We start from the raw sequence: 27,172 nt of genomic DNA on the forward strand, positions 1-27,172 counted from the left end.
CCCGGCAACACTGTAGGGACAGTGAGTGAGCTGGGTGCTCTGAAGCAGTGCCCATCACCCAGAAGAGAGAGGAGGAAGCCAACTGCCAGGGCAGCCCGATGAGCTGGGCTGCGCTGAGGAAGGCCAAGATGCTGCCAAACACTTTCTTCCACATTTTCTGGTTTTCCACGGACTCAACGAGAGAAGACCAAAGACGGTCTCCATGCCCTTCCCCACCTCCTTGCAAACCTTGATCCATCTTTGAAGCTTTTGAACACCAATCATTAAAACACTGCTCATGGTTTCCAACAAGAAATTGGAAACGAAGCTGTGATGCAAATTCCTTCACAAGTGTTTTCAGGTTCTTCTGTGTAGTACGGAAGGGGACGTTGACAGCGTCCTCGCGGGGCTAAGGCTGCCTGAGAGTTAGTGAGAAGCAGCGTGCTCCTGACTGTTCAATGCGAACAGCAGGAACTGGCTTCCTTTTTCAGCTTTGAGATTTGAGGCCCACTCACTCATTTCTCTGTGGGGAAAACGTGTCAAGCAGCCAAGCTCACTGGTGAAGTGAGAACACAGAATCTGAATGCTGTTGCGCAGGGCAGGTGTGAACAGGTGAGAACCCTCAGGGGGGCTTTGGCTTGGTCTGTAGTCCCTGGCTCTTAGGGGTGGCTCCATCCTGGGCAGTCTGGGGTCTAAAGGGACAGGATACGAACTGCTGAGAGAAGCTGCTGGAAGAAGCTCCCTGAAGCACTTAAGCCTGGAGCAAGCATGCTAGAGAGGCCTCTGGCTTCTCCAGGCAGGAAAACCTGCAGCTCACAACAGGAACAAGCTTCCCTGTGTGTTTTTGAAAGGGCCTGGATGCACTCTAAATTCCCCAACTTTCCCCCTGTCCTTGAACAAGTCAGGGTGAATTAACTTCAATGCCTTTATCAAGATACCCTCCACAGCTACATGCATGCTCACTATCTTAACAGAGGGTTGTTTTCATTAATTTTATTAGTTTTGTGCCTGTGTGTGTGTGTGTGTATATATATATATATATATATATATATATATATATATATATATATATGTTCATGTATAAATGTGTGTATGTGGTGGTGGGGGCGCCGTTAGAGGTAAACATCAGGCATCTTCAAATCTCTTTCAACCTTATTTTTTAATTAAGTTTTTTTTATTTTATGTGTAAGGGTGTTTTGGTTACACGTATGTCTATGCAGCATATGTATGCTGTTATCTGAAGAAGCCAGAAGAGAGCATCAGATCCTTGGAACTAGAGTCCCAGAGGCTTTGAGGGGCCATGTGAGTGCTGGGAATTGAACTAGGTCCTCTGGAAGAGCATCCAGTGTTCTTAATCACTGAGCCACCTCTCCAGCTCCCAAACATTACTTTTTGAGACAGGGTCTTTCACTGAACTTGGAATGCACAATTTAGTTAGACTAGTTGGCCGCCAAGGCCCAGATATGTCCCCATCTCCTCCTCTTCCACTGGGTTACCATCTTTTTCTGTTTGTTTGTTTGTTTGTTTTTTAACATAGGTGCTAAGATCTGAACCGAGGTCCTCATGCCTATATCATCTTCATTTCTGATGTGTGATTGTAGCACGAATCTTAAAGAGTCTTATTAATAAAAACAAACCTGGGCAGGTATTGAGGTTAAAACTGGAAGATCAGAGAAGCAGAACAAGCCACAGCCACCTCACCTCGGCAGTTCCTCAGCTGATCTTATTTCCTCAGATTGGAAGCCTCTGAGTCCTCATCCAGAATGAATCTCAGCTGAACTGCCTCTTGAAAGCCTAAAAGCTTAATCAGCTAAAAGCTTCTTGTTCCTGGTCTTCATGCCTTATATACCTTTCTGCTATCTGCCATCACTCCCTGGGATTAAAGGCTCACTTTCTGGGATTAAGGGCATGAGTCACCATGCCTGGCTGTTTCCAATGTGGCCTTGAACTCACAGAGATCCAGAGGGATTTCTGCCTTTGGAATGCTAGGATTAAAGGCGTGAGTGCCACCATTTTCTAGCCTCTGTATCCAGTGGCTGTTCTGTTCTCTGACCCCAGATAAGTTTATTAGGGTGCACAATATTTTGGGGAACACCATACCACCACAGTGTGACAGTACATCAGTTTTAACATCCATGGAGGAAAACACTGAGTTATCTGTTAGAAAATACAGGAGCTAAAAGTTTAAATATACAGTAATTTGCCAGCATTTAAGCCCTGACAATTGTCATTATGACTTGATCTTATCAAAGAGCAGAGAGATTCTCTCTCTAGTAGACAGAAACTTGTCCATAACTAAAAGCACACATTCCTTCTTGATCATTCACTCTGAGACATATGGCTGGTATTCACACATCCGTCTAAAGCAGAGTGTCAAAGTAAAGCGGCTGAGCAGTGATCATTTGAAACTATGGTACTCAAGGGAAAAGCAAAACTTCGCAGCAGTTATTATTACTACATCCTGTGATTTGGCTGTGGCTTGAGTCTGTCTCCCAGATGTTTCCATGTTAGGAGTTTGGTTCTCAGTGTGGTACAATGTACACGTGCATGTGTGTGTGTGTGTGTATGCAACTACCCAAGGGGCCCACAGGTGTGGGATATCCCAGGTTTGTTCACCAAGAGCGCAAAGCTGACCCTTAGTGTGTGGGGGGGGGTGGGGAGGGGATGTTCTGTGTCAGGGGATGTCAGAGGGCCAGGCTGGGAGGAGGTTGGTGCTGGTCATGGGCTTACATGGTCTTCTTAATCTTCTTGGACTGTCTCAATGACTTTTTCCTAGGGTATGTTAATTAAGCAGTTGTCTGCCTGCTTCCTGGAGCATCCTTCCTATGAGTAAGTCTCCAGTGAACTGTAGCTTCTAAAGGGCAGAAATCGCACCTTGCTCATTTTAGACCCCAGCCCATAAGGGCGACATATATTTGTTGAGCTGCTGGTTGGATTAGCATTAGACTTTTAGATACAGCGGCTTAGTCTAACTCACAGCAGGCCTTTCCCTCTTAAATGCATCTCTTGGACCAGCACTGAAGCACCCCAAATTTCGTTCTTCCTAAAAGAAAGCCAGTGCTGCAGACACAGTGATACATACCTGGAATCCTACCCTTGGGTCACTGAGTTAGGAGGATCACTGTGAGTTCAAGGCTAGCCTAGGCTACAAAGCAAGACCTTGCCCACAAAACAAAATTCAACCCCCCGCCGCCAATCCCAGACCAGTATGATGTAAAGAAAGCAACACATTCAGGACCGACCGCCAAACTCTCTCCTCGGCTCTACTTCCTCCTCTCACTTTGCCTGATATTTCTTTTTTCTTTCCCAGTCAGACATCTTGAGTTTTCTACACTTCCCACCAACTCCGCTTTTTCGCCACCCATGTGCCCACCCACTCCAATCTGGCTGGCTTCTGTGTCTGTCTATCCACCAGACAAGAAATGGACCATAAAATTCACAAGCTTCCCTACAGCTGTCGAAAGGAACAGGCTTTTTGCAGTTTGGTCTTCCTGACTTCTCAGACAAGCAGCCTTCAGTGTCTGGCTCCATTCTCTCTGTGTGTTAGGATCTCAGGCCCACAAGTCTTGGCTCACCTTCCTCTACCAACCCTGAGATCTTGCTCGCTCTTAGAACATCTCTGGCAATTTCACTCAGCTGCAACCCGGTCAGCAATGCCTACGGCCCTTTTGCATTAACGAACGGACAAACAACCTAGTATCGAACGGACAGACAACCTAGTATCTTCCAAAGGAATCCACTCCTCTTGCCTCTGCTGACAGCTTCTTTGAATGCTCTTCTTGTGCTCTAAGTACCTGTAACTTCTGAACTTTGGGAAGCCCAACTTAGTGTCATTACTGAAGTACCCATGATCCTCGGCTTGCCCAAAAGTCACCCATGGTCCTGCCTCTGACAAACTTACTCAGCTTTGGAAAAATTTGATGTGGCTAATTCCTGGCAGATTTCATAGAGGGAGAAAAATACTGACACTGAATTTGACAGTTTACTATGCTATGAGAGAAATAAATAATGGGAGCTGAAGCTGGTGAGTGATCTGGCAAGAAGTCTTCAGAGAGTTTAGCTAAACTCACTGTGCACCCTCACCTTACGGAGAACATTTCACTGCTTTCCTGTACCTATCACGTTGCTGTGTTTGGCTAATTTGAACCAAATTGTCTTTATTTTTATCTTACCATATGGAGTTTTTAAGTAATTTTTATTCTCTTCACATCACCAATATTACATGTTAGAGTAGAAAATGATAAGAAAAAAGATTTTTAAATCTTTTTTTTTTTTTTTTTTTTTTTTTGAGACAGGGTCTCACTCTGTAGCTCTGGCTGGCCTGGAACTCGCTATGTAGACCAGGCTGGCCATGAACTTACAGAGACCCATTTGCCTCTGGCCCCTGAGTGCTGAGATTAAAGGTGTATACTTCCATACCTGACTTTAAAAAAAGCTCATTCTTGATTCTACCTTCCAGATGTATGAACACAAGACCTTTCCATAGTAGCATGTTATTTCTACAAAACTATTCTTCACTGTACATGCTTGTAGAAAAAAGAAAATATCTTTATCAAACCTAAATTATTAGAATCTGAAGGGCCTCTTTGATTGTTTTTTTAAGGGGAGTGGAGTGTTTTTTTGTTGTTTTTTTGTTTGCTTGTTTTTCCATCAGTGAAAACATTGTTTTTACTTAAGCAAATCATTGTAAATGAGCTTACAAAAATCAGCCTGTTCAGTTTTCCTCTCTCTTTTTCTTTTGTAGGATTAGGAAATATATTATTAAACTAGCAAATCACATTACTGTGGTTGAAATTATAATTGTGTTTGAGGTAAGAAAACACAGTTCTTTGAAGCATGACTCATTGTAAAGTGGAAAGAAAGGGATTCAAGATCCGAGAACTCTCTCAGTAATTTAGCAGCATCCTACTTGCAAGCTGGAGGCCTCACCTCCGAGCTCCTCTGTGCCTTAGCATCAGCTCTGGCTGGAAACTTGCTGGGGTCAGAACTTGTCCTGGGCATTCTCTGGATCTCCAGAGTGACTCCAGAGGGCAGAGTGATACAAAGCTCAATAAATATGGGCTTTTCAATTCCCCAAGACGCAAGGATCAGAGCAAACAGGAACTGTGCCTGTGTGCTCTTTAAGAGACGACAAAAGAATCAGCTTTCCTAACTATGTCTCACACAGACATTGTGAAGTAGAAATCTTTACTGAAGAGGCTGCTAAAGTTACCAGCTGATACTCTGCACACATGCTCATGATAAAACTTGAAGATAAAACATACTGAAAACAAAGTACAATATCAACAATCATATTATCAAAATATAAGAAAAATACAGCATGAAGAAAGGTTAAATGTTAACCGTAGTTACTCTGAGTTGTAGAATCACAGATTTTTTTTCCTCCCTAACTTTTTTATACATCTGCATCCCTCACAACACCCACTAGGGTGGTTTGAACGAAAATGGTCCTCATACCCTCATATATTTGAATGCTCGGTTCCCTGTTGGTAGAACTATTTGGTGGGGATGAGAAGGCGTGGCCTTGTTGGAGGAGGTGTGTCACTGAGAGTGGGCTTTAAGGTTTCAGAGGCCCACACCATTTCCAAGTTAGCTCTTTCTCTCTGCCTCGTGTTGTGTCTCAAGATGTGAACTCTCCGCAGCTGCTCCAGCACCGTACCTGCTGCCTCCTGCATGTTCCCCACCAAGCGGTAAGCTCCAAATAAACACTTTCTTTTATAAGTTGGCTTGGTCACATGATGTCTTTTCATAGCAATAGAAAAGTAACTAAGACACCCATCCACGCATGAGTGCACACACACACATGCACACACATAAATATTATTTATGTTAAAAAGGACCCATAATATTTCACATAAAACGAATTAAAAACAGAAGTAAACACTGCATTTCCCCTCTCATTTTGCTGCTACCTTGAAAGCTGTGCATCCCACAGGCAGCATTTGCTTGCCAACGTTAAGAAGTAAGACAGAAAATAACATGGCCTGCATCTGCCAAGACAGATTTGTGGTTGACATTTCTTCTGAGAAATGCCTCCATTAAAATAAGTAGCTGTGGTGTTGTCTCCTGATTCAGTCATTTTGAAAAGAAATGAGTAAGTAACTCTCAGGAGTATATGTTCAAGTTTCACGTGGAATTTAACACTTTGAGTGGAGACACCACAGAGGTGACCAAGCACGTGACAAATGAGAACTGCTGGTCAGGCACCCGGCAGCTTCTTGAAAGAGACTTGTATTATGCTATTGCCCATCATGAGGCATTCAACAAACATAAGTATTACTTATTAACACACTGCACATACAGTTTGATTCGACTCGTTTCAAAATGATCTGGGGCATGGGATATAGATTCCATACACTAATAACTGCAATGTGTTCATTTAGCCACTCATGAGATGAGGGCTTTATATTTAATGTTTCTCATGTTCTATTAATCCCGTCACTACACCCCATCCTCCTCTTTCTCTAAATGCTTCTGTTTGGAGAGGTTAAGGAATTCAACCGGTCTCTGGAATTCGCCCTAACTCATCACACCATGCCGCGTTTTACTCAATGGCATTGGCAGCATCTGTCCTTGTGGTCTTTCTCCAGAACTTTGTCCTGGTTGGTTAGAAACCAAGCAGATTTATAGCAAGCTAGGCATGAACAGATGAGGTGGAGACTGTCAGCCTGCCCCATCATCTACTGACTCTCCTCAGAGAAGGAGGAAGGGGAGACAATGAACGCAACGGAAGGAGAAAACAACCAACACCACAGGCCTGGAACACAGCTTCCGAGAGACTTCTGCAGCTGGTGACAGGTTTGGCGACATTCTTTTGAGTTGAGCTGTGCTCAGTTTTCTCAGTTCATTTCATAGGAATTGCATAAGCCACCTTCCTGAAAGTGGAAAATGTCACTAGAGTACCGCAATCGCTCTCGTCAGAAATCCAATGTAGTGAAAGAATCGATGAGAAAGTGCACAGCACAGGTGGTTGCCATAGTGCTAACAATACTTCGGCAGGTCCTGGGACAACGCCATCTGCACAATCAGATGAGAGTGGAGGTGGCCTGCTGCAGGCCGTGATTGCCCTTCCTCAGTGTGCTCTGTCACCCTGTGAGGGAGGTCTTAGGAGGAGTTTTCAACTCGGAGGACAGAGGCCTGAGCACCTTGTGCAGGGCAGGAGCTGTCTTCCTCCTCCACCTTCCGCTTTGCTGGCGGAGGCTGGAGTGACCGCTCACTTTATCCTTTGACAGATGGCGCTGTCTTCATTAGAGTGTGGTCATTTTCTTTTCCTTCTTAGATTTGCCTCTTTATGTCTCCAAAACTAGAATGTGATTAGAGTATTAGTGTACATCCATGTTTCCCCAGCAGGTATTTACAAAATACCCACTTTGTAATGTACCAGGCAGTACTCCAGAAATTTAGAAAGAATGGGGAAAAAAAATCAATGAAAATATCTTCCCTCCAGCAGCTTTGGCTTCAGTGACCCTGCACAGTATTTCTGAAATTTTCATTATTTGAAGAATTACAATGTATTTTATGGGAATGTAGATTAAAAACAAAACCAAATTGATGTGAAATTTAGGACATTGAAAAGAAAAGCTCATGTCAGTGTAGGGTGAGAATGTGACTACGTTACCTAGCACCAGCAACACTTAGTGCGTCTGTCTACACAGGACTGCAGCCCAGTGACATGGCCTGTGGACGGAGTCAGCGTACACCGAGTGGGGATGTACAGGCTCCACGGGAGGCTGAAGATAAAGTGCTAAGGAAGACTGCAGGAAGGTGAAGGTGTAGGCACTGGAATTATACAGACACTGCTAACAGCGAGGATGCAGAACTGCACATAAGCACAGTTACTGTAGAGGACAGTATCCCTGCTAGGCATGGGACCAAACTAGACCACCTGTCCCCACCAGGGGACTTCCTGAAGAGACAAGATAGTTTGAGAAAGCTGAAGATTCTTATATTTTTTCTCTTGTAATTTAAAATTTCAGAGACTATACTGAATTGCCTACTCAAATAATTTTAAGAAATTAATCACTTGATACTACCGATACAAATGAGAATTTCATGAATTCAGAAAGATGAAATGAATAATAATCAGAAATAAACTACAGTTACCTAACCCTGATCATGTGACCAAAAGCATTTCACTTTACTGGGTCTTCTGAGCTAGATGGAGCTTAGTAGGAAATACTGCCCACTAGTCATTCAGTTGTAAGGGATCACACTGCCCACTAGTCATTTAGTTGTAAGGGATCACACTGCACACTAGTCATTCATTTGTAAGGGATCACACACACACACACTAATCATCCAGTTGTAAGGGATCACACTACACACTAGTCATTCAGTTGTAAGGGATCACATTGTATGCTAGTCATTCAGTTGTAAGGGATCACACTGCACATTAGTCATTCAATTGTAAGGGATCACACCATCTTTTGGACTTCAGCCAGAATTAATTTGCTATGAACATGTGAACTGTAAAGACTTGGTGGGAAACTGAAAGCAAACGCTGTCAGTGTCCATCCAGCAATGGTGCTGTCTGTGTTTAAGACTTTAGCCTGGAGTTTTAGAGCAGAGGAGACATGATCTCCCAATGCACAGCATTCTTGATATTTTCAGATTAAATTTTCAGGCAGGAGACAAAAATCCATTATTTGTTTTCCTCCTTGTTCCTAAATTTGACAGCCATTGTGGAAATTGTTTGAAGCCACACTCTGGTGTTTTCTGAGAAATCTCTCATGGTGTCCAACACCTTCAAATAACTTGTGAATTGGTAATGGTCAGAGGTCAGACCATGAGGAAAAACATGATTTTTTTAACGCTGTTTAAAACATTACCAAAAAGCTTATTCAATCCACATGAACGAAGTTTAGACAATTCCTGCTCACACTGAAAATGTGTTCACGGTATCCCCCTCATTAATTACACATCAATCCAACACTTATTTTACAGTTCTCACTGTGCTCTGCCACTGTGCTGGCCACACCAGCGAGCGAGCAACAGCAGATGACAGCTACATCCTGAGCACCCATGTCTGCTCGGGCTTCTTCCCCAGGACGTCTTCCTAGATCCAGTGGTGTTTTTGTTATGTTATGTGGGGGCTCTAGTCAAAGATCAACATTCCCATCAATCTTCCACATTATCTAAAGTCTCAAGATAAATGTGTGTGTTCTTAAGGTGGTTTTACACTGTGGTAATTCAAGTGTCTGAATTAAGGAAGAAAGAGAATCAACAAGAAATTAGAATGATTAATGTACAACTTTTAAATTTTTCCCATTCCTTCTGTGGCTATTTATCTCTTTATTTTGTCCTTATTCCCAGTGTGTGAGTGTGTGTGTGTGTGTGTGTGTGTGTGTGTGTGTGTGTGTGTTTGTGTGTGTGTGTGTGCCAAAGGTTAATGTCAAATGTCTTCCTGGCACACTCTCCACCTTATGTCTTGAGACAGATTTCTTATTGAACCTGGAGCTCATTAGTTTGGCATGAAGATGGTTGACCAGCAAGCCTCAGGGATCCTTTTGTGACCTCCTCCCCAGTGCTGGGATTACAGGAGACTGTTGTTGATGTCTGTTGGTGTGCATGGTGGGGGTCCGAGTTCAGGTTTGCATGTGTATGCAGTGAGCATTTTACCCACACAGCCATCTCTTCAGCTCCCTCATGCTAGTTTCTAATCCTGAAAATGATAGTGACCACAAATCTTCATTACAGAACATCAGGTACTTGGTTATTTCTTACAATGCCTGGAGGAGCCTCATTCTGGTAGTTCGTGTTCATCCAATCAATGAGGTTATCATGGATGTGGCAAGTACAGTTCATGTCATCTCACAGCCCTTTGTCTACTCTTCCATCATAATAAGGACATCTCAAGGCCACTCGCTGATTTCCTCTCCCCCACATCCCATACGGGCTCCTGGAGATACAACTGTACAGCCCTCCCTTCCCCAAGTAGGTCAGGTTTAAGTGGGAGAGGCAGAGGCATCATCTTTTGGATTATGCCTAAGAAAGGAAACATCTGGATGCTGCTGGATGAGAGTAAGGGTGGCTGATAAGGAAGCCAGTCAGGGAGAAGATAGCGGTAGGTGTTCTGAAGGGCCAGGTAAGGCAGAGTAGGAAGAAAGCCACATCCGGGTGAATGACAGGAGGTAGGCTGGTGGGCTTCTTGTGCAGATTAGGGCTTATCCCAGAGAGGGCACATGCCCCCACCCTCGCTGCTACTGTGACCACTTCAGTGGGAACACTAGGCCCCAGAAAGGACTAACCACGTGCTGGGGTTCAGTGGCTGAAAGACCAAAGCTTTGGAAGACAGTTGCAGCACTTGATACAGTGTGTCAGCTCTTCCTTGCTTCTTTCAGAATTAAGTTTCTTACTTTGTGATAATGACAGATACTCTGAAGTAACTTAAAGTAGAGACCAGGGCCGAAGACTCCATGAACAGACACAGACAGGCAGTTTCCTAAGGAGTGATAAACGTGAAAACACAAGGAAGTCTAACTTGAACTCTATTTCGTGTAAATGGAGATGGTCAATGACAAGGAAACTCATGACAACCCATCACCCACCTTACACACCGGGGCCTTTCCTGCAGGACAGGACAGACCGTGCACCTGAATGACCATGACTGAGTATTTTTGTCAGCGTATTTCCATGTGTGTCCTGAAAGCCCTTCCCTTCAGCCTCCTCACTGGCACCCCAAAATACTTCCTGTTTTGAGATGTCCAATTCATAAATCAGTGTTTAAGCAAATGAACTCATTACAGATTTTTACTGTGCCTTAATTTAACCTTTTAAATACCATTAGTACTTCTCATTCATTTCCATCGTGGGTCACATGAACACTGTATTCTCAGAATTTTTTTTTTTTGACTGTTTCCAAGTGTGTGTAATAGATCAGCAGGTATTTGCGATTCTTATTTTTCTACTTACTTAAAGAATATTTGCTCACTGAGCAGTGAGTTACCAAAGTCTATTTGGTCTTCATAGCCAAGTTTTAGCACAATGTTCCTAACATAACAGAACAAATATTTGATTTTGCCAGCTCCTGAAAACAAGGAGACCAACCCCCCCCCAAAAAAAAAAAAAACCACACAAAACCATAGGAATAGAAGGAACTGAGATAACATTACAGGCATAGTGACTCTAATCAATTAAACTGTAGCAATCTAGAGAAAACCCAATCCAGAGAAAGAAACAAACATTGAAACACAAAATGCATTTGGGAGTCCAAAAAGACATGATCAGAGAAGTTCCCCATGGCATAATATAGTCAAGATGTGAAAAATACAACGGAAAGAAAAACTGCTAAAAGCTGTAATGAACAAAGGTGCATCTGACATCACACCTGGGAGGCAGGTGCTTCGGGAACACCTTTCTCCCCCTTTCTCAGCTGCTCCCCTTCCCATGGTTACAGCCAGAGGGCCGCAGATCTCACCCAACAGAGAGGCAGGCCTGTGGTGCACAGTCTCCATTCCTGGCCACCTGGAGTCTTCTTTACTCCCGGTCATACAGTTACCAGTTTAATACTTCTGGTTGTGTCACACCCTTACTCAGGTCTCAAAGCTGGTCCTCCACACGGCCTTCCACCTCAGCCTCACAAACGCATCACTGGTGCCTCCCTCATTGTGAGCTCACACAAACCCTCTCTTCTGTAACCTGCTTTGGTCGGTGTGTTTTGTCAGAGCAGTAGAGAAGACACTAGCATAGCATGACTTACAGCTGCCTGGTTGGCTTGGGGGAGGTGAGGAGTACAGAACAGGGAAACAGACATGAGGCCTGATGACTGACTACCTGTGGTAAAATTTCCTTGTTACCTGTTCTTGGAATAAGCAATTTTATAAATTACCTTAATTATTTTACGATTATTACCTAGTAAAAATACTTTTTATAACAAACTTTCAAAACAATATATCAATAGAATAATTTTTCTCATTAGTTTTTGTTTGAAACACACAAGTATAGAAACTGCAGCTGAATAGATGCATGACAGGAGATAAATGTCTGAAGAAAGTGGGTCAGAGTGCCTCGGCATCCCTGTCAACAAGACAATGCCTAAGTGCTTCCTGAGCCCCAAGGCCAGAGCTGGCAGGACTCACCGCTGTTGTGGGTCCAGGACAAGTGAGGGATTCCTGTGCTTCATTCACACAGTGCAGATAATGACAAAACCCTCTTCACAGAGGCACAGTGCAAGATGACGAGCCACCGTGACACACTGTGATTAGTGCCAGGGACACACCAAGAGCTCAGAACTGATGGCTGTTGTTTGTGAACGCACTTCCCAGTCATAACAGTGCTTTGTATTTTCTTGACTGCTAAGCATTTTGCCTGCTCTGTCTTCTTTGGGGGAGACAATTTATATGCTGTCTCTCTAAAGGTATTGATCAGTTCCAATGCTTTTCTTATAAATGTTCCCAATAAGACCTATAAAATTTGTGTGCCTGTCTCAAATTAGAGAGAGACAGAGAGAGAGAGAGAGAGAGAGAGAGAGAGAGAGAGAGATAGAGAGGGGAACAGACAGACACATACACACACATACACACAGAGACAGACAGACAGACAGACAGGCAGGCAGGGTCGGGGAAGAAGGCCAAAGGCTCGTGTCAGATGTCTTCTTCCTTTATCCCTCTCTGTGATTCTCTTTGAGACAGGGTCTCTCACGGAACCTAGACTGGCCAGTGAGCTCAGAGGCTGTATTAGTTACTTTTCTGTTCCTGTAATGAATAAAATGCCATGACTAAAAGCAACTTAAGGAAGAAAGCGTTTATTTTGGATTATGGTTCCAGACGGACAGAGTCCATCAGGGAGGGGGAAGGATGGCACGGTGGCTGGGGCAGGAAGCCAGCTGACCACATGTTGATCAGTGCACAGGAAGCAAAGAAAGAGAACACAAAATGTAGTGATGCTCTAAAGTGGCATACTTCCTCCTACAGACTCCACAGCGGCCCCAGCCGGGGAGGGGGCGTTTCTCGGAAACCACCACAGATGCACTCTGCCATGCTCAGTTGCACGTGGTTCGAGGGAATCTGAACTCAGATCCTCCTGGATCTCACTTGGGTGGCAGGAACTTTACTCCCTGAGCTATCTACCCAGGCTTTTTATAACATTTTAAAGTAAATGAAGACTCGATTCCTGAAGTCTGGAATGTTTGTTGAGAGTCAAAGTTTTTGCTTTGATGAAGCTATTATCTAGAGATGTAGCCGTGTGTGTGTGTGTGTGTGTGTGTGTGTGTGTGTGTGTGTGTGTGTGTGTGTATCTGTCTGTCTGTCTGTCTGTCTGTCTGGGGAGGCCAGAAGAGGACACTGGATCCTTCGGAGCTGGAGTTACAGACATTTGCCAACCATTCAACATGGCAGTAAGCTCTCTTAACTGCAGGGCCATCTCTCCAGCCCCTTCAATATTATCTTAATTGTATTCAAATCATTTGCTTTATAGTTATCATACTAAGGCCTTCCTTTGTACTTAAGATAACTGAAAAACATCAGTAGGGCTTTTGGACTAGATTTTTCTAGTGTCTATGCCAATAAAAATCAACAGAAACGTGACTCATTTTTAAAGCCCATCCTTACATCACCAATGTAACCCAACGCAATGAGATTACTGGATCCAAGGCAAGAGTCCTTCTGGTGGGGAGTGAGCAGTAGGGTGGCATCGACTTCCTTTTCTAACTTTGAGAGGAGACGCATTCACTGAGTCATTTGGTTTGTTCTCTGCCTGTGGAGTGTGAAGATGACTGATACTGTGTGAGCTTCAGGAAGGGAGAAGGACGGCGGGACACGTGCTTCTTCCAGAGACAGAATGCCAGGAACTATAAATATGCTCTCTGCTTCTTCTCCACATTCTGATGCTGTTTAGGAACCAGCATAATTTATATCCCAAGATGTGGCTCTTGCTTTGCTGTGTGTGGATGGTGGCATTGTGCACAAATGGCTCCACTGTCCAGTGTTTTTGTTTTGTTTTTAATGTAAAGGAACACAAAATGAAACAGGAATCACAGTTTATCTTTTAGAGTGCACAACAGTGACAATTAATGAAAGTCGTCAGATTCATCCTTTAATTACGTTCTGGCTTTTGAAAAATTGTACTTATGAAGACCTGTGTAAGTTGGACAGTGGGAAGGGTAACCCTGAGCCACACAGAGGTGTGGCCTCCTGAAGCAGCAATGGCACTTGCCTGAGGTAGCACTCTCTAGCCAGACCCCCACTCAACCACATACACCTTGTAGGGTTTGACAAATTCTCATCATCCAGACATCAATATCCTTTAATATCTTATTTTATTGGGTCAAAAATTAAGCATTTTTCATGTTATTTTGAGGCTCCAGTATTACTGTGTTTCATGCCAGAAAGAACCATTTAGTTAATATTTTGAGCAACTGGAATACAATTGACAGGGATGCATTCGTTTCTTGTTGCAATGACAAAACATATAACAGAAAGTGATTTAAGTAAATGGATTTATTTTGGCTCATGGCTTGAGAAGTATCACAGCTTAAGCCATCCTGGTGGCAAAGGCAAGGTGGAGTTCCTGCACAGGAGCATGTGGCCGTGACTTCTCACATCTGAGCAAACAGGAAGCAGAGGGCAAGGAACTCTGCTGTGCAGCTGGCCTCTTCCCTTTTCCCTCATTCTACCCAGGACCTCAGCCCACAGGATGATGACACCACATGCTGCAGCACACAGGATGATGACATCACATGCTGCAGTCCAGGATGATGATATCACATGCTGCAGCCCAGGATGATGACATCACATGCTGCAGCTCAGTGTGGTGGTATTTTACTTGTACTGAAATGTGATTTTAATTGTATGTTAATAAATAAAGTTGCCTGGGGGTCAGAGCTATTAGAGCCATAGCAAGAGCGTGGCGGTGGTGGCACATGCCTTTAATCCCAGCACTTGGTAGACAGAGCTAGTAGATCTCTGTGTGTTCAAGGATACAGCCAACATTGGAGACACACGCCTTTGATCTCAATACCATAGAGGACCTGGAGGGCTGTACATACAGGCAGTGACGACGCAGTCACTTGTTTGGGTTTACAACCAATAAGAAGGCAGAACAGACAGTCTATATGAAGATGAACAGACAGGAAGTAGGCCCCTTTTCAAAGAGCTCTCTTGGCTGAAGCAGGAAGGGTAAGGCTCTTAGTTCTGACCTCTTGGCTTTCTTCTCTGAATCTGCTCTGTGTTTCTTATTTAATAAGACGGTTGGTTACATCTACAGCTCAGGATGATGATTTCACATGCTGCAGCACAGGATGATGACATCACATGCTGCGGCCCAGGATGATGATATCACATGCTGCAGCACATAGGATGATGACAGACACCACATGCTGGGTGGGTTGTCCCTCCTTAGCTAAACTTCTCTGGAAACACCCTCACAGATGTGCCCAGAGGTACGTCTCCTCAGTGATTCTAAACCCAGGCATGTTGGCAATGAAGACAAGCCATCACAGTGGCCACATATCTAGATGTGCTCACACACTGTTCTATATCTCTCGGCCTAATTTGTTAACTTTAAGAACTGCACTGGGACACTTTTCTTAGTTACTAAATCCAACAAATAGGAATGAGAAGGAAGTCTTTGGCTACATGACAATGGACATTTAAACAAGAGAAAACAAGCCATGGTACTAAAGAAGAAATGTGGCTCACTGTCTTACATGCTGCAAATTCATCAATGTCCACCTACTCAGAAGCATGACAAAATTTCCTCCTAGTAATTTTGGGAGATTGGGTTTGTTTGGGCGAGATGCTAGCAAGTGTTTTCTGTGCCTTCCTCAAGATGAGGCAGCTGCCGAGTCTCCTGGTGGTTTATCGACTGTGGCGCTGCTTAGATTTATTTCTTCCTAAGCATTTCTGTTTCCATTTCAGCTACACTATACCGTGACACCAAGGGAGAGGGTGCTGATCCCCAGGGGCTGAGCACGGAGACTCTCGGGGCAGGAGTATTCGTTCCTTTTCTGCTGTGATAGAATACCCTTAGGAAAGTCAGGTAAAGGGAGAAAGGTATGTTTTGGCTACTGTCCGTTATGACTGGTAAGGCATGGCTGTATGATCATGAGGCTGGCAGTCATGAAGGAGAGAAGGAGAAGGAAGTGAAGCCAGGCTATAAAACCCCAAAGACTGGCCCCAGTGACAGACTTCCTCTAGGAAGACCCCACATCTTAAAAGTACTCCCCAAACAGTGCCAGCAGCTGGAGACCAGGTGTGCAAATGCACTAGCCTGTGGGGACAGTTCACATCCAAACCACATCGGTGTGTTTGCATCTTGAATGCTAGTGCTGGTTCCCAGGAAACTCAAAGTTAATCAAAGAATAATTCTTCATTGTTGCAGTCTGAAAGCAGTAACTATTCCTGTTCACTTTTCCTCTGGGTAGCAGTATCTGGTGCGATGGGAATTACAGTTTCAGTGGTAAATTTGAAATGTGGAGTATGGAGCTCTCCTAATTGAAAAGGAGTGATATACAGCAAATGAAGGAAGTGAAATGCAAAGGGAGCTTTCCTGGCTCAGGACAGTGCCCAGTGGGAAATGAGGTGGCTCACTGGGTATCACCCCCTCCCCCACCCCGTATCATACAAACACTCTACCACTGAGACATACTCTTAGCTCAGTAGTGTGGCTTTAACAGGATTGTGTCCTCTGTGACCTATTTTGATACTACATGGTGATGGAATGGTCCCTAAGGCACAGAAAAGTGAGAAAAGCCAGGGAGAGGTTTGGAGGCATTTATTTATTTATTTATTTATTTATTTATTTATTTATTATTTATTGTTTTTTGTTTTGTCAGAAGTCACATACTTATTTGGAGACTTGATTTGCAGAATCATTTCTAATTTGTGTGTGTATGTGTGTGTGTGTGTATGTGAGAGAGAGAGAGAGAGAGACAGAGACAGAGAGACAGACAGACAGAGAGACAGAGAGAGAATGTGTATGGGGGAGAGACAGAGAGAGAGAAGGGGAGAAGGGCACACATGTTGAAAATACTCATGTCAGTGGATGAAGATGTAGCTCAATTGGTAGCACGCTTGCCTAACATTCACTAGGCCTCAGGTTCCACACCCTACGTTGCATATTCCAGGGGGGCACGGTGGTACAAGCCTGTAAGAGCAGCGCTTGGGAGATGGAGGCAGGGGGATCAGAAATTCAAGGTCACCTTCAGCTATGTAGCAAGCCTGAGTTCACATGACACCCTGTCTCAAAAATGAATAAATAAATACATTCACTTCAAAGAATGCCAAGAATAGAGAACTCTCTTTTTTTTCTAATACTCCTACTCTGTAAAACCAAAAATCCCAAAATTGTGTGAGATAATTACTGAAATGAGAGAACACAGACTGGCTGCAGTCACTTGTGTGTTGGTAAACAAGAAATAATCCTGCTTTTAATATTTTTCAGCCTATCCGTTTGTTGTCTGAAGAAATCCAGTCGGTAAACTTTGATATGAATTAAGAGGATTCTTCATACATTTTACAACTACAGCTTACTTCTCATTTTAAAATCTTGTATTTTCTTATATCCTCTTATGTCCACAAGGACAATGGCTGTTGCTTGATTCACCGTCTAAAGCAGACATTCACTGATTATCACACATTTTTAGAAATAAAATCTTTTAAATCATATTTTACATATTTACTGGGCTTGTATGTGTGTGTGTGTGTTTGTATGGATATGCACATGTGTGTGTACATGTATACCATGGCATGCATATGGAGGTCAGAGAACAACTTGGGAGAGTGGGTTCTCTCCTTTCATCATGTGGGGCCAGGGGATCAGATTGTTAGGTTTGGTGGCAAGCACCCGTATTGGCTGAGCCATCTCACTGGCCCTAATCATCACCCATGTGAAGCAGCTTCTGTTCAGTCCGGTAAGTCATTTGTCTTTCTAGCCTGGCGAGATGCCCAAAGCACAAAGCTTGATGCATGGCAGAAAATACTGACAGAAGATTTTGCCTTCTATTTTCAAGCACTTCAAACATTTCTTTCTTTAAAAATAAGAGTCTTGCAAATACACTTTTGGAGTCCTTCATATCTATACGTAACTACGTTTCTGTGATAGAGTGGATAGTACGCATCCACAGGCAGTGGGTTTGACCACTAACATCATAAAAGCTAAGGAACAAAATTACAAAGACTTCTTGACCAACTAATTCATTTTTGTTTAAGCTTTTTAAATTAAGATAACAGCAAACATTATATTGAGACTTCAAAAATCTATAAAAGGGAACTTATTATCCAGCAGTAACACAGTTCATAAGTCCAAGTGCCCAACATGTCCTGAGAGCCGCTCACTCAGTCAACACCAAATAAGCAACTTCCCTAATTCCAAATACCCACATCCTCATGAAAGACATTTCACAAACTCTGGAAAATCCCAATATCCTACCCTTTAATTAAAAATGTAAGGATCAATAAAGAATGAAAAGAAATTATATCTAATAATTATGGTGAGCAAAAGTCAACACATTGAAAAAATTCCACAAAGATCCAATACACAAGCTTTTGAATTTCCTGTCGCTTAAATTCAGCTTGCAAACAAAATGATATGGGAAGAATGTTGACAAGATCATGACCAGACCGTGACATACCGAATCTCTGACTATTAGATTCTCTTTTCAGTCAAAATGTTTTTTTTTTCTTTAGTCACAGCTACCAACAGATACATAGTCAATGAAGAAGCAGGAAAAAGAAAAGAATCGGTTGATGGTCCATTACAATTCAACTACACTATTCAGACACATCTTGATTATGTAGACAACATGGCTGTTAAAGAAATTTCTGGCCAGGGACATAGCACAGTGGTAGTGGCCTTGCCTAGCAGACACAAGACCCTTGGTTCAATTCACCACAAAATAGACAAACAAAGCCATTGGGTCAACTTCATAATTCATCAACAGGCATACTTAAAGATAAAAATAAGTTGCCATGAAGTTTTAGAACCCTAAATTATTAATTTGGGGTTTCTTCAGTAACATTTATTTGGGGAGAAGCAGTAGTTTCCTCAAAAGACATGGTCTTGCTAGTGAGAGTTTTAGACCCTAGCAGAGCATTAGAGGGGGCAGAAGGGAAAGTAAGAGATACAGAAGTCATGAAGTGATATCAACTAACTAAATGACACTTACCACAATCTAGGGACCCTTTATACATACGTCATCCAGTTAATCTTAAGCACAATGGGACAGAGTGGAGGATGGCATCCATTTTACAGGTGAGGTATGTGAGTTACAGAGAAGGTTATGCCATCTGCAGGTTACATAGTTGTTGAGTGATGCCACTGGCATCTGAACCATGCAATAAAGATGTCTGGTGAACCTTAAACATGGTCTCTACATTGTCATCCATCATCATGTCACATCTCTTCTCTCACTGCTCCTGTATAACATTGCAAGGCAGCTCACACCCTCTCTCCAGCTACGACAGACCTTGTGGGACACCATGATATTAAATGTCAGAGGAGCTGAGATTCCACATGAGGTTTCAAACTCCAAGGACCAGTGGTCCTCAGGAGGCTTTCTTGGAGACCAGTGGTTAATTCCCTACATATGGACGGGGAGGGGGCCTGTTCTGTTTGTTGCAGGGAATTCCAGTCCCCGAGAATGCAAAGACTATGTGGGAGATCCCTGAACATTCTCACATTCAGGGACTCACCAGTCCTCATAATCCATAGCTCATGTTTCATATACATTTCCCCATAAACTATACACTCTTCCTGTACTGGGAACACATGATGTCCTGGGTTAGCAATGTCTAGGAGTTTGAAACAGTCAATGAAGAAACCAAAAGCCTTTACTCTTCTTTTGTTTTGTGTGTGTGGTGTACACATGTGTGTGCATAGTTGCATGTGCTGTGCATCTGGGGAAGGCAGTTGTCCTACACTATCACTCTCTGCCTTATTCTTTCAAGACAGGGTCTCTCATTGGACCTCACTGAGTTTTCTGTTTTCCAGCTAGCCTGGCTGGCCAACCAGCCAGCTCCAGCAATCCTCCTGTCTCTGTTCCACCTCCAGTGCTGGGGTTACAAGTACTCTCAGTTACAAGGTTACAAGTACTTTACACATGGGTGCTGGGTATCTGTCTTAGTTACTGTCAACTTGACACAAACCTAGACATTCCCGGGAAGAGAGAATCTCAACTGAGAAATCGCCTCCATCAGACTGGTCTCTGGGCATTTTCTTGATCGCTGATTGATGTAGAAGTGCCTAAGTCCACTGTGGGCAGCACCATCCCTAGGCAGGTGGACCTGGGTTGTATAAGAAAAGTAGCTGAACAAGCCTAGGACAGCAAGCCAGAAAGCAGCACTTCTCTAGGGTTTCTGCTTCAAGGTCCTGCCTTGAGTTTCCTGTCTTGACTTCCCTCAATAATGGACTGTAACACAAAAGGTGTAATAAACTCTTTCCTCTCCCAGTTGCTTTTAGTTATAGTAGTTACCATACGAACAAAAGCAAATGAAGACAGGCTCTGAACTGGGCAAGCACTCTTACACTCTGAGCCATCCCCTCGGCCTGCAACCCCAACAACCAGCAGAGGAATGTCTTCTGAGTGACTATTTACTAAGTGAATAAAGGAATCCATCAGGAGTGGCAGGTAGAAGCCCAGGCAGGGGGCTGGAGGGGAGACAGAGAAGAGGAAAACTTTGAGTCTAACCTATTAACTAATAGATTTTTATTAAAATCGTAACATGACTGGGATGAATAAAGATGATTGTTTTTATTATTTAGCTCATCTTTAAAAACAGCAGTGCCACCAAAGTTTGATTCTGAAAGGGAACTGTGATCCCAGCACCGAAAGAGAACACGCGTCTCAGGAGACAGGATTTATGTCCTTGTCAGACTATTTTTTTCAAATTATACTCTCGGGAGATCAGCCTGTGCTCCCTAGTTTCCAAAAGGTGGCTTTGTGAGGCAAGTTTTCTCCCAGTAATTAGAGGCATTTATCTTAGAGCTCACTTGGTTTCAGCAGTGAGGTCACAGGCTGCCAGCTCTATTGTTACTGACTGCTTCAATTACAGGCAACGGCATTTCACCTCCATGCAAACTATTAGTAAATTACCACTCCCCGCTCTGCATTCATTTGGGAAATCTGCTCAGCTTTGATGAGGAATGCAGGGAGTCATCAGGACACTCGGTATTACCTTTAAACCATGGACATATCAATTAAAACTCTGGCTCTGCTCCTTGCGTTGGGATTTAGTCTGCAGGGTTCATTTCTTTTATCATAGCACAAGGCAGAAATCAGTACTAGTAAGTGAGAAAAATACACAACAACCAAGCATACACACACACACACACACACACACACACACACACACACACCACACACCACACACACACACACACACACACACACACATCATACATACACACACACCACACACACACCACACACACACATCACACGTACATACACATCACACACACACATCACACATACACACATATCACACACACATCACACACACCACACACACATATACACCAAACACACACATAACACACACATATCACACATACACACACATCACAACACATATCACACACACACACACACACACACACACACACACACACACACACAGTCATAGAAAAACCCACCCCAATGTTCCCAAATCTTTCCTAGAACTCAATGTCTGTTTTAAGCCAAAACATAAATGACCTCTGGCATGGGACGTCATCTCCAGACCAGATTTACAACTCTGACTCAAAGCACAAATCACAATAAATATATCAAGATGGAGAGGATTACCATCCAAATGCTGCAGCTGTCTCTTTAGTTCTGAGGGCATCTTAGTCCAACCAAGAGATGGTTTACCACAAGCATCGTTAGGTCACAGGAGTTCTGTGAACATGCTTCAGTCACTACATAAAAACTGAAAAATGGGAGGGGTGTACATTGTTTTCACCAGATTCACAGCATATTCACGCCAGCCCACTAGGCAAGAACTCTTAGTCTGGGGTGAAGGGGCAGAGGGCAGGACAGAAAAGTCTGAGGCTGCCTACCATAGTCCAGCTGCCAGGAAGCCACCGTGGCTTCTGTGGCATGAGGAATTTTTTTTTGTGGCCTATGGTCTCTGTCTTTGCCATGACTTAATATTGAATCAGATCTGTCACATTGTCAATCAGGCTGGGCCTTCACCTCTCAAGGCTCATAGTCTAAAAAATGAGGGGCCTGAAGACCCAGCGACATCCTCCATTGGCACACTGAATACCAGTAACCATAGAACCAGCTGGCTATGTAGGAAAATGTTAATACTGACATGTGTGTGCATACACTGCACTATATTAAAGGTGCAGAAAGATGGACACCTTCCATTTCAACACCAGCTCTCATTTACAACAAGTCCAACCATCAGGAAACATGATGGCAGAGTCAGGATCTGTTACCTCATATAGTACATGACTAAGTCCAACCTAAAAATTCGTCTCCTACCATCCCATGCCAACTGCTGTCTATAAGTCTACTGATATTGTGTGGTAAACAGAGAAATGGGCAAATGTTGCTTAAAACTACCCAGATTGTTGCTGCAAAACACTTTAAACTTGGATGATATGGAACTGTAGACAAGATCAACACATTCTCTTTCATAGAAATCAAACTAAAAATGCAAGGCTTTAAAAAATCATTATGGCTAAATCAAGGGATATTAGTAAAAATGACTGCTTTAAATTTTTTAAATTGATACTGCACATTGTCCCCAAAGCCACTTCTTAAAATCAGGAGAATTCCTAAGTGAGAATATGGACCAGTTAGAGGTCTGAAAGGTCACTCTGCGGTTATGCCCCAGAGAAGCCAACTTACAGTCATGATGAGTCCTTTCTCCTGGAAGTATTTCACCAGCGGGGCAGCGTTCTGCTTGAAGTTTACTAGTCTCCTCTGGGTGGCTTTGAGATTGTCATCAGGCCGTCCCTGTTGCTCTGCACGCTTCACTAATCTCTCTTTGAGCCTCTGGTTGGCACAAGCCAGGAACACCACCAGGTCAGGGGTGCAGATCTGTGGGGAGCACGACATGTAGACAGGTGTTTAAGGTGCCAAGCAACAGCCACGGACAGCAGCACAACCCTCCAGTGGCTCTGCTGCAGGGGCCGCATCCTTGGCTCTTCATGCCTTTTCCATCATATTTCCTGAGCTGCTATCCATACAAGGCCAGGGCTACCTAGTCCCATTGCAGTCCTTGCAAATAACAGCCAACCCCATGTGGCAGTATGGGGTGGCCCTTTATACTTCAGAAAACATCTTTTCTGTCTATGCTAACATAAGTTTTCAGGTAGAATAAAGAGCAATGCAGTCTGCACTTCGTTAGAGCATACACCACTTGATTTTGGAGGAGAGATAATCACCAGGACACAGCTGTCTGCAGCAAATCCACGCTTCCTCTGTCACCACTGTCTGCTTGTTTTAAAGCTGGCTACCACATGCTAAAGGCCAGTGCTGAACTATTTCCTCATATTATGACTAAGCTTGATAGCATTCTACGAGGTAATAACCATCAAGTCTGTTTCACACGTGAGCAGAACAAGGCTTTGAGAACCCGAACTCCTTTGAGTTCACACTGTCACTAAGGTCAAAGTTGAATCTGGGGCTGTCTGGTCTGTACCCTCTTCCTTTCCCTGCCACACAGCGCCAGGCAGTCAGAGTCCTTCCTGAAATACCGTAACCGAGAACTGGTGTGTTTAAAAGGTACCATGACGAGGAAGGGAATGCAATATACTACCGAGCACAGGAAGAAGTTAAAGGTCGTGGTTTAAAGTAAGAGTCTCCAATTTCAAAAACAGTGCTTCTGTGGCCTGTGAGGTGGCTCAGTGGTAAAGGCATTTATCAGCATGGCTGACAACCTAAATTTGGTCCCCAGGACCCATATGGTAGAAAGACAAAAGCACCTCCCAAGTTCCCCTCTGGCCTCCTCATGCATGCCATGGTACTAAAGCACGTGCACACACACACACACACACACACACACACACACACACACACACACACGACTTGGAAGGCTGGAAGGATTTGTGTCAGGACCAAACAGGGCAGAGAGCTGAACCTCCAAGCGTTTGTATCCTCGTTTGCTAATGTGGATGTGTGAACTGATGTCTGTGTATTATCTTGAGGACTACATACATAAAAGGAAGTGCCCAGGACAAACTCAAGACACTTCAGCCATGTTCCCTAGCTCTCGATTTCCCTTATTCAGTGTGATTTTGGGTCTCTTCTGACATGATTTTTAAATGCTGTTGTTTTCCCCCCTATAATTTTTCCTCTTCGAACTCCCGGGAGGGTTGTTTTCCAAGTCTTCAATCATGTTGTTCCTCTCTCTAGGCTCGCTTTCTTGCAGCGGCTTTCCTGTTTGGCTTTTATCTGCACCCTGCATCGGTTCCAAATACACGCTTTCTCCGCTGACTCTCAACAGCCTGGGTCCTGTGTTTGCAAACGTTTCTGTCACAGTCCTTTTCGGAAGTCTTGATGCTGCTTGTGACTCAGCAAAGTCCACAATTGATCTCAGGACCTTTTCACCTAAACCAAATCACAGTGGACTCTTTCTCTTCCCTCCCTCCCTTCCCCCATCTCTCCTTCCCCCTCCCTCTCTCCCTCCCTCCTCTTTCTCCCTCCTTACCCTCCCTCCCTCCCCTTCCTTCCCACCTCTCCCCTCCCTCCTTCTCTCTCTTCTTCTGGTAGCAATGCTCCTTTCTTACATCTCTGATCTAGAAGCCCTAAGGTCTTGGTGTCCTAGCCCGCATGGAACTCCAGGCTATCCCAGGGATCGCCACACCTATTGGTTTGTCCTCAACGGTCCTCCGCCTCCCTCTCTCCAGGGCCCCAGCCTTTAATCACAGCTGCACAGGGAAAGGGATTGACAGCAGCATCCAGAATGAGGCTGTCTTGAGTTTCCATCCAGAATCCGCCACCTGGCAGGCATTTGTCCTTTGGCAAACTTCAGTCCTCCTGAGCCCATTTTCTTAAATAAGAGGGAGATTTCCAACAGAGTACTTTAGAAACAAAAGAAAGGAATAAAAACACAAACCATGTGTGGCTGGGGTGGTGGCTCCATCAGTAAGGTGCTTACCATGCAAGCGTGTGGACCTGGGTTCAGACGCCTAGAACCCGTGTGGAAAGCCAGGCATTGAGTGCATGCCTGTGATCTTGGTGTTGAGGAAACACTGGTCCCTGGAGCTCCCCAGCCAGCCAGCCAGCCAGCTGAGTCAGCGAGCTCAGGGCCAGTGAGAGACTCTGCCTCAAAAACAAGTAAGCTGGAGAGAACCACGGAAGACCTTTGAGGAGATTGACCTCTGGTTTCCACACATATGTGCACATGTGCATGCACACCACCTCCACACGCAGACATATAGGAACATACACATACATATACCGTTGACATACCCAGGTAAATACACCCCAAAATGTAAACCGCTTTTGAATAACCTTAAAAATTTAGAAGATTACTTGTACTTTTTATGACATACAATCAGGAGATTACTTGAAGCTAAAACTATACTTTTCTAAAATACTATACTATAAAATTTGTGTTTATTATTATATATATAATATTCATCGTTATAGGACATAATAAAGGACACATTTAAAATAACTTTAAATAAATTATGTAAGAAATATGGCAATTATCAACAAACAAATTAAACTATTTGGTTTGATAACACTACATATTAAAATACAGGGGGGAAAAACCCAACCTTGAAGTGCCAGGTCAGTATCAGATGCAAGTAAAAACATCTTGTAGTGTTAAGTCCTTGCACTGGACACCTATTCAAATCAACTGGTTGGTTCTAGTGTGTTTTGTGTTGTGTTCCACATGCAGGGAAGACACTTCCTTCTGTGTAACACAGCAAGGTCATAAGCAGTTTTACCTGTTACATCTTTGCTTACGGTTGGCTTCTTATACCAGAGACAGTTTCAGATTCATATCTTACACTTTCAATAAGATTGCGTTTGTTAAGCTGGTATAAATTAGTAGACTTTTTAAATAGTCATTTTAGATTTATTGAAAAATGGAGTAACATACATAAAATTTCTTCTCACGAATGGAAGTCCAGTGTGGAGAAAAACGGCCTTGAAGTGAAATTGTAAAATGACTTAATTTTATAACTGGGATTAGTCTGCTGTCTTTCCTTGGTACAAACTGAGAAGCACACGACTGTGAATTCAAAACAAAACAAAAATCCAAGCACAGAATGGTGAGAACCAGCACAGCAGCTTGAGAAGTAAGAACCTGAGTCGCTGCGGGTGGGCGGCCACCCTCCGTGCCAGGGCCCTTCCCTTGCTTGGGCCTCACAGTCTTTGATCCCAGCACTCAGGAGGCAGAGGCAGGCAGATCTCTGTAAGTTCAAGGCCAGCCTGGTCTACAGGGTGATTTCTAGGGCAGCCAGAGCTAAGCAGTGAAATCCTGTCTTGAAAAACCAGCAGACGCCATTGTGTGGAAGGGGAGTAGAAGCTGTAAAAGCTTGTCAAAAGTGCTGTAAGGAAGAAGCTCATTGCAGAGGAAGACTGGAGACCCTCCAAATACAAACAGGAGGGGCGGAAAGGACTGCAGAAGACCATACATGGGCGGCAAGCAGGGCTCTGGAGCTCTTTCTTCGGCTTGATTGACAGCCCACCTCATCCAGTTCCTTTTACTTTCTTAACAAGCTGTGTGTTTCTGTCCCATGCCTAACTCAAAAGGTGTGACTCTCCCTCCACTGACCTTCCCAGTGGCTGCTAGGATTGTCAGCTAACCTGTACTATGCTTTCCTGTAACGTCTAATAAAATCATCCTTGAACTTCAGAAGAAGAATTCATCAAGTTGGCTTGAGACACACAGGGGAGAGCAGTATCCCCAAACAGAAGGGACCATGCAGTCCGCGGCACACCTTTCCTTGGCCCTTCTTCTCAGAAAGTATGAGCTGAAGGAATGAATGAGCATCCAGATCCAAAACACATGAGCATGAAAACAGGGACACCACTTTTGTCTACGTGGCAGTACAATCTGAAACAGTCGATATTGTTTCTCCCACTGAATCAAGTCAGCGAGTCCTTTCCCTGCATCCCATGGATAATTATTCAGTCTCCTTCTCTCCATTTTAAGCCCTTAATTCTGTTCAAAGGAATCAGCCTTTGTATAAGCAAGGACACGGTCACAGTGTCGGCTCAAAGGGAATTTGTTTTGAATACTCTCAGCTCTTAGCCAGCAGTCACTATCTGCCCTGTTCTTTATGACGCTGTGATAGGAGACCTGAG

At 43.8% G+C, this 27,172-nt stretch overlaps 1 protein-coding gene and 1 long non-coding RNA gene across 2 annotated transcripts in view; one reads left to right on the forward strand and one right to left on the reverse strand.

The window, feature by feature from the left end:
- Ak5 (adenylate kinase 5) overlaps positions 1 to 27,172 on the reverse strand; it is a 193,615-nt gene that overhangs the window by 120,050 nt on the left and 46,393 nt on the right. Inside the window, exon 6 of the mRNA XM_059266474.1 lies at positions 22,754 to 22,945. Coding sequence (XP_059122457.1) covers positions 22,754 to 22,945 — 192 coding nt within the window. The remainder of the gene's footprint in view (positions 1 to 22,753; positions 22,946 to 27,172) is intronic.
- LOC131913673 (uncharacterized) lies at positions 11,646 to 16,113 on the forward strand. The gene is made up of 3 exons (XR_009379949.1): positions 11,646 to 11,756; positions 14,595 to 14,730; positions 15,834 to 16,113. It is a non-coding gene; the product is annotated as an uncharacterized LOC131913673 (long non-coding RNA).

This window comes from Peromyscus eremicus, chromosome 6, assembly GCF_949786415.1.
Source record: "Peromyscus eremicus chromosome 6, PerEre_H2_v1, whole genome shotgun sequence".
Taxonomy (NCBI): domain Eukaryota; kingdom Metazoa; phylum Chordata; class Mammalia; order Rodentia; family Cricetidae; genus Peromyscus; species Peromyscus eremicus.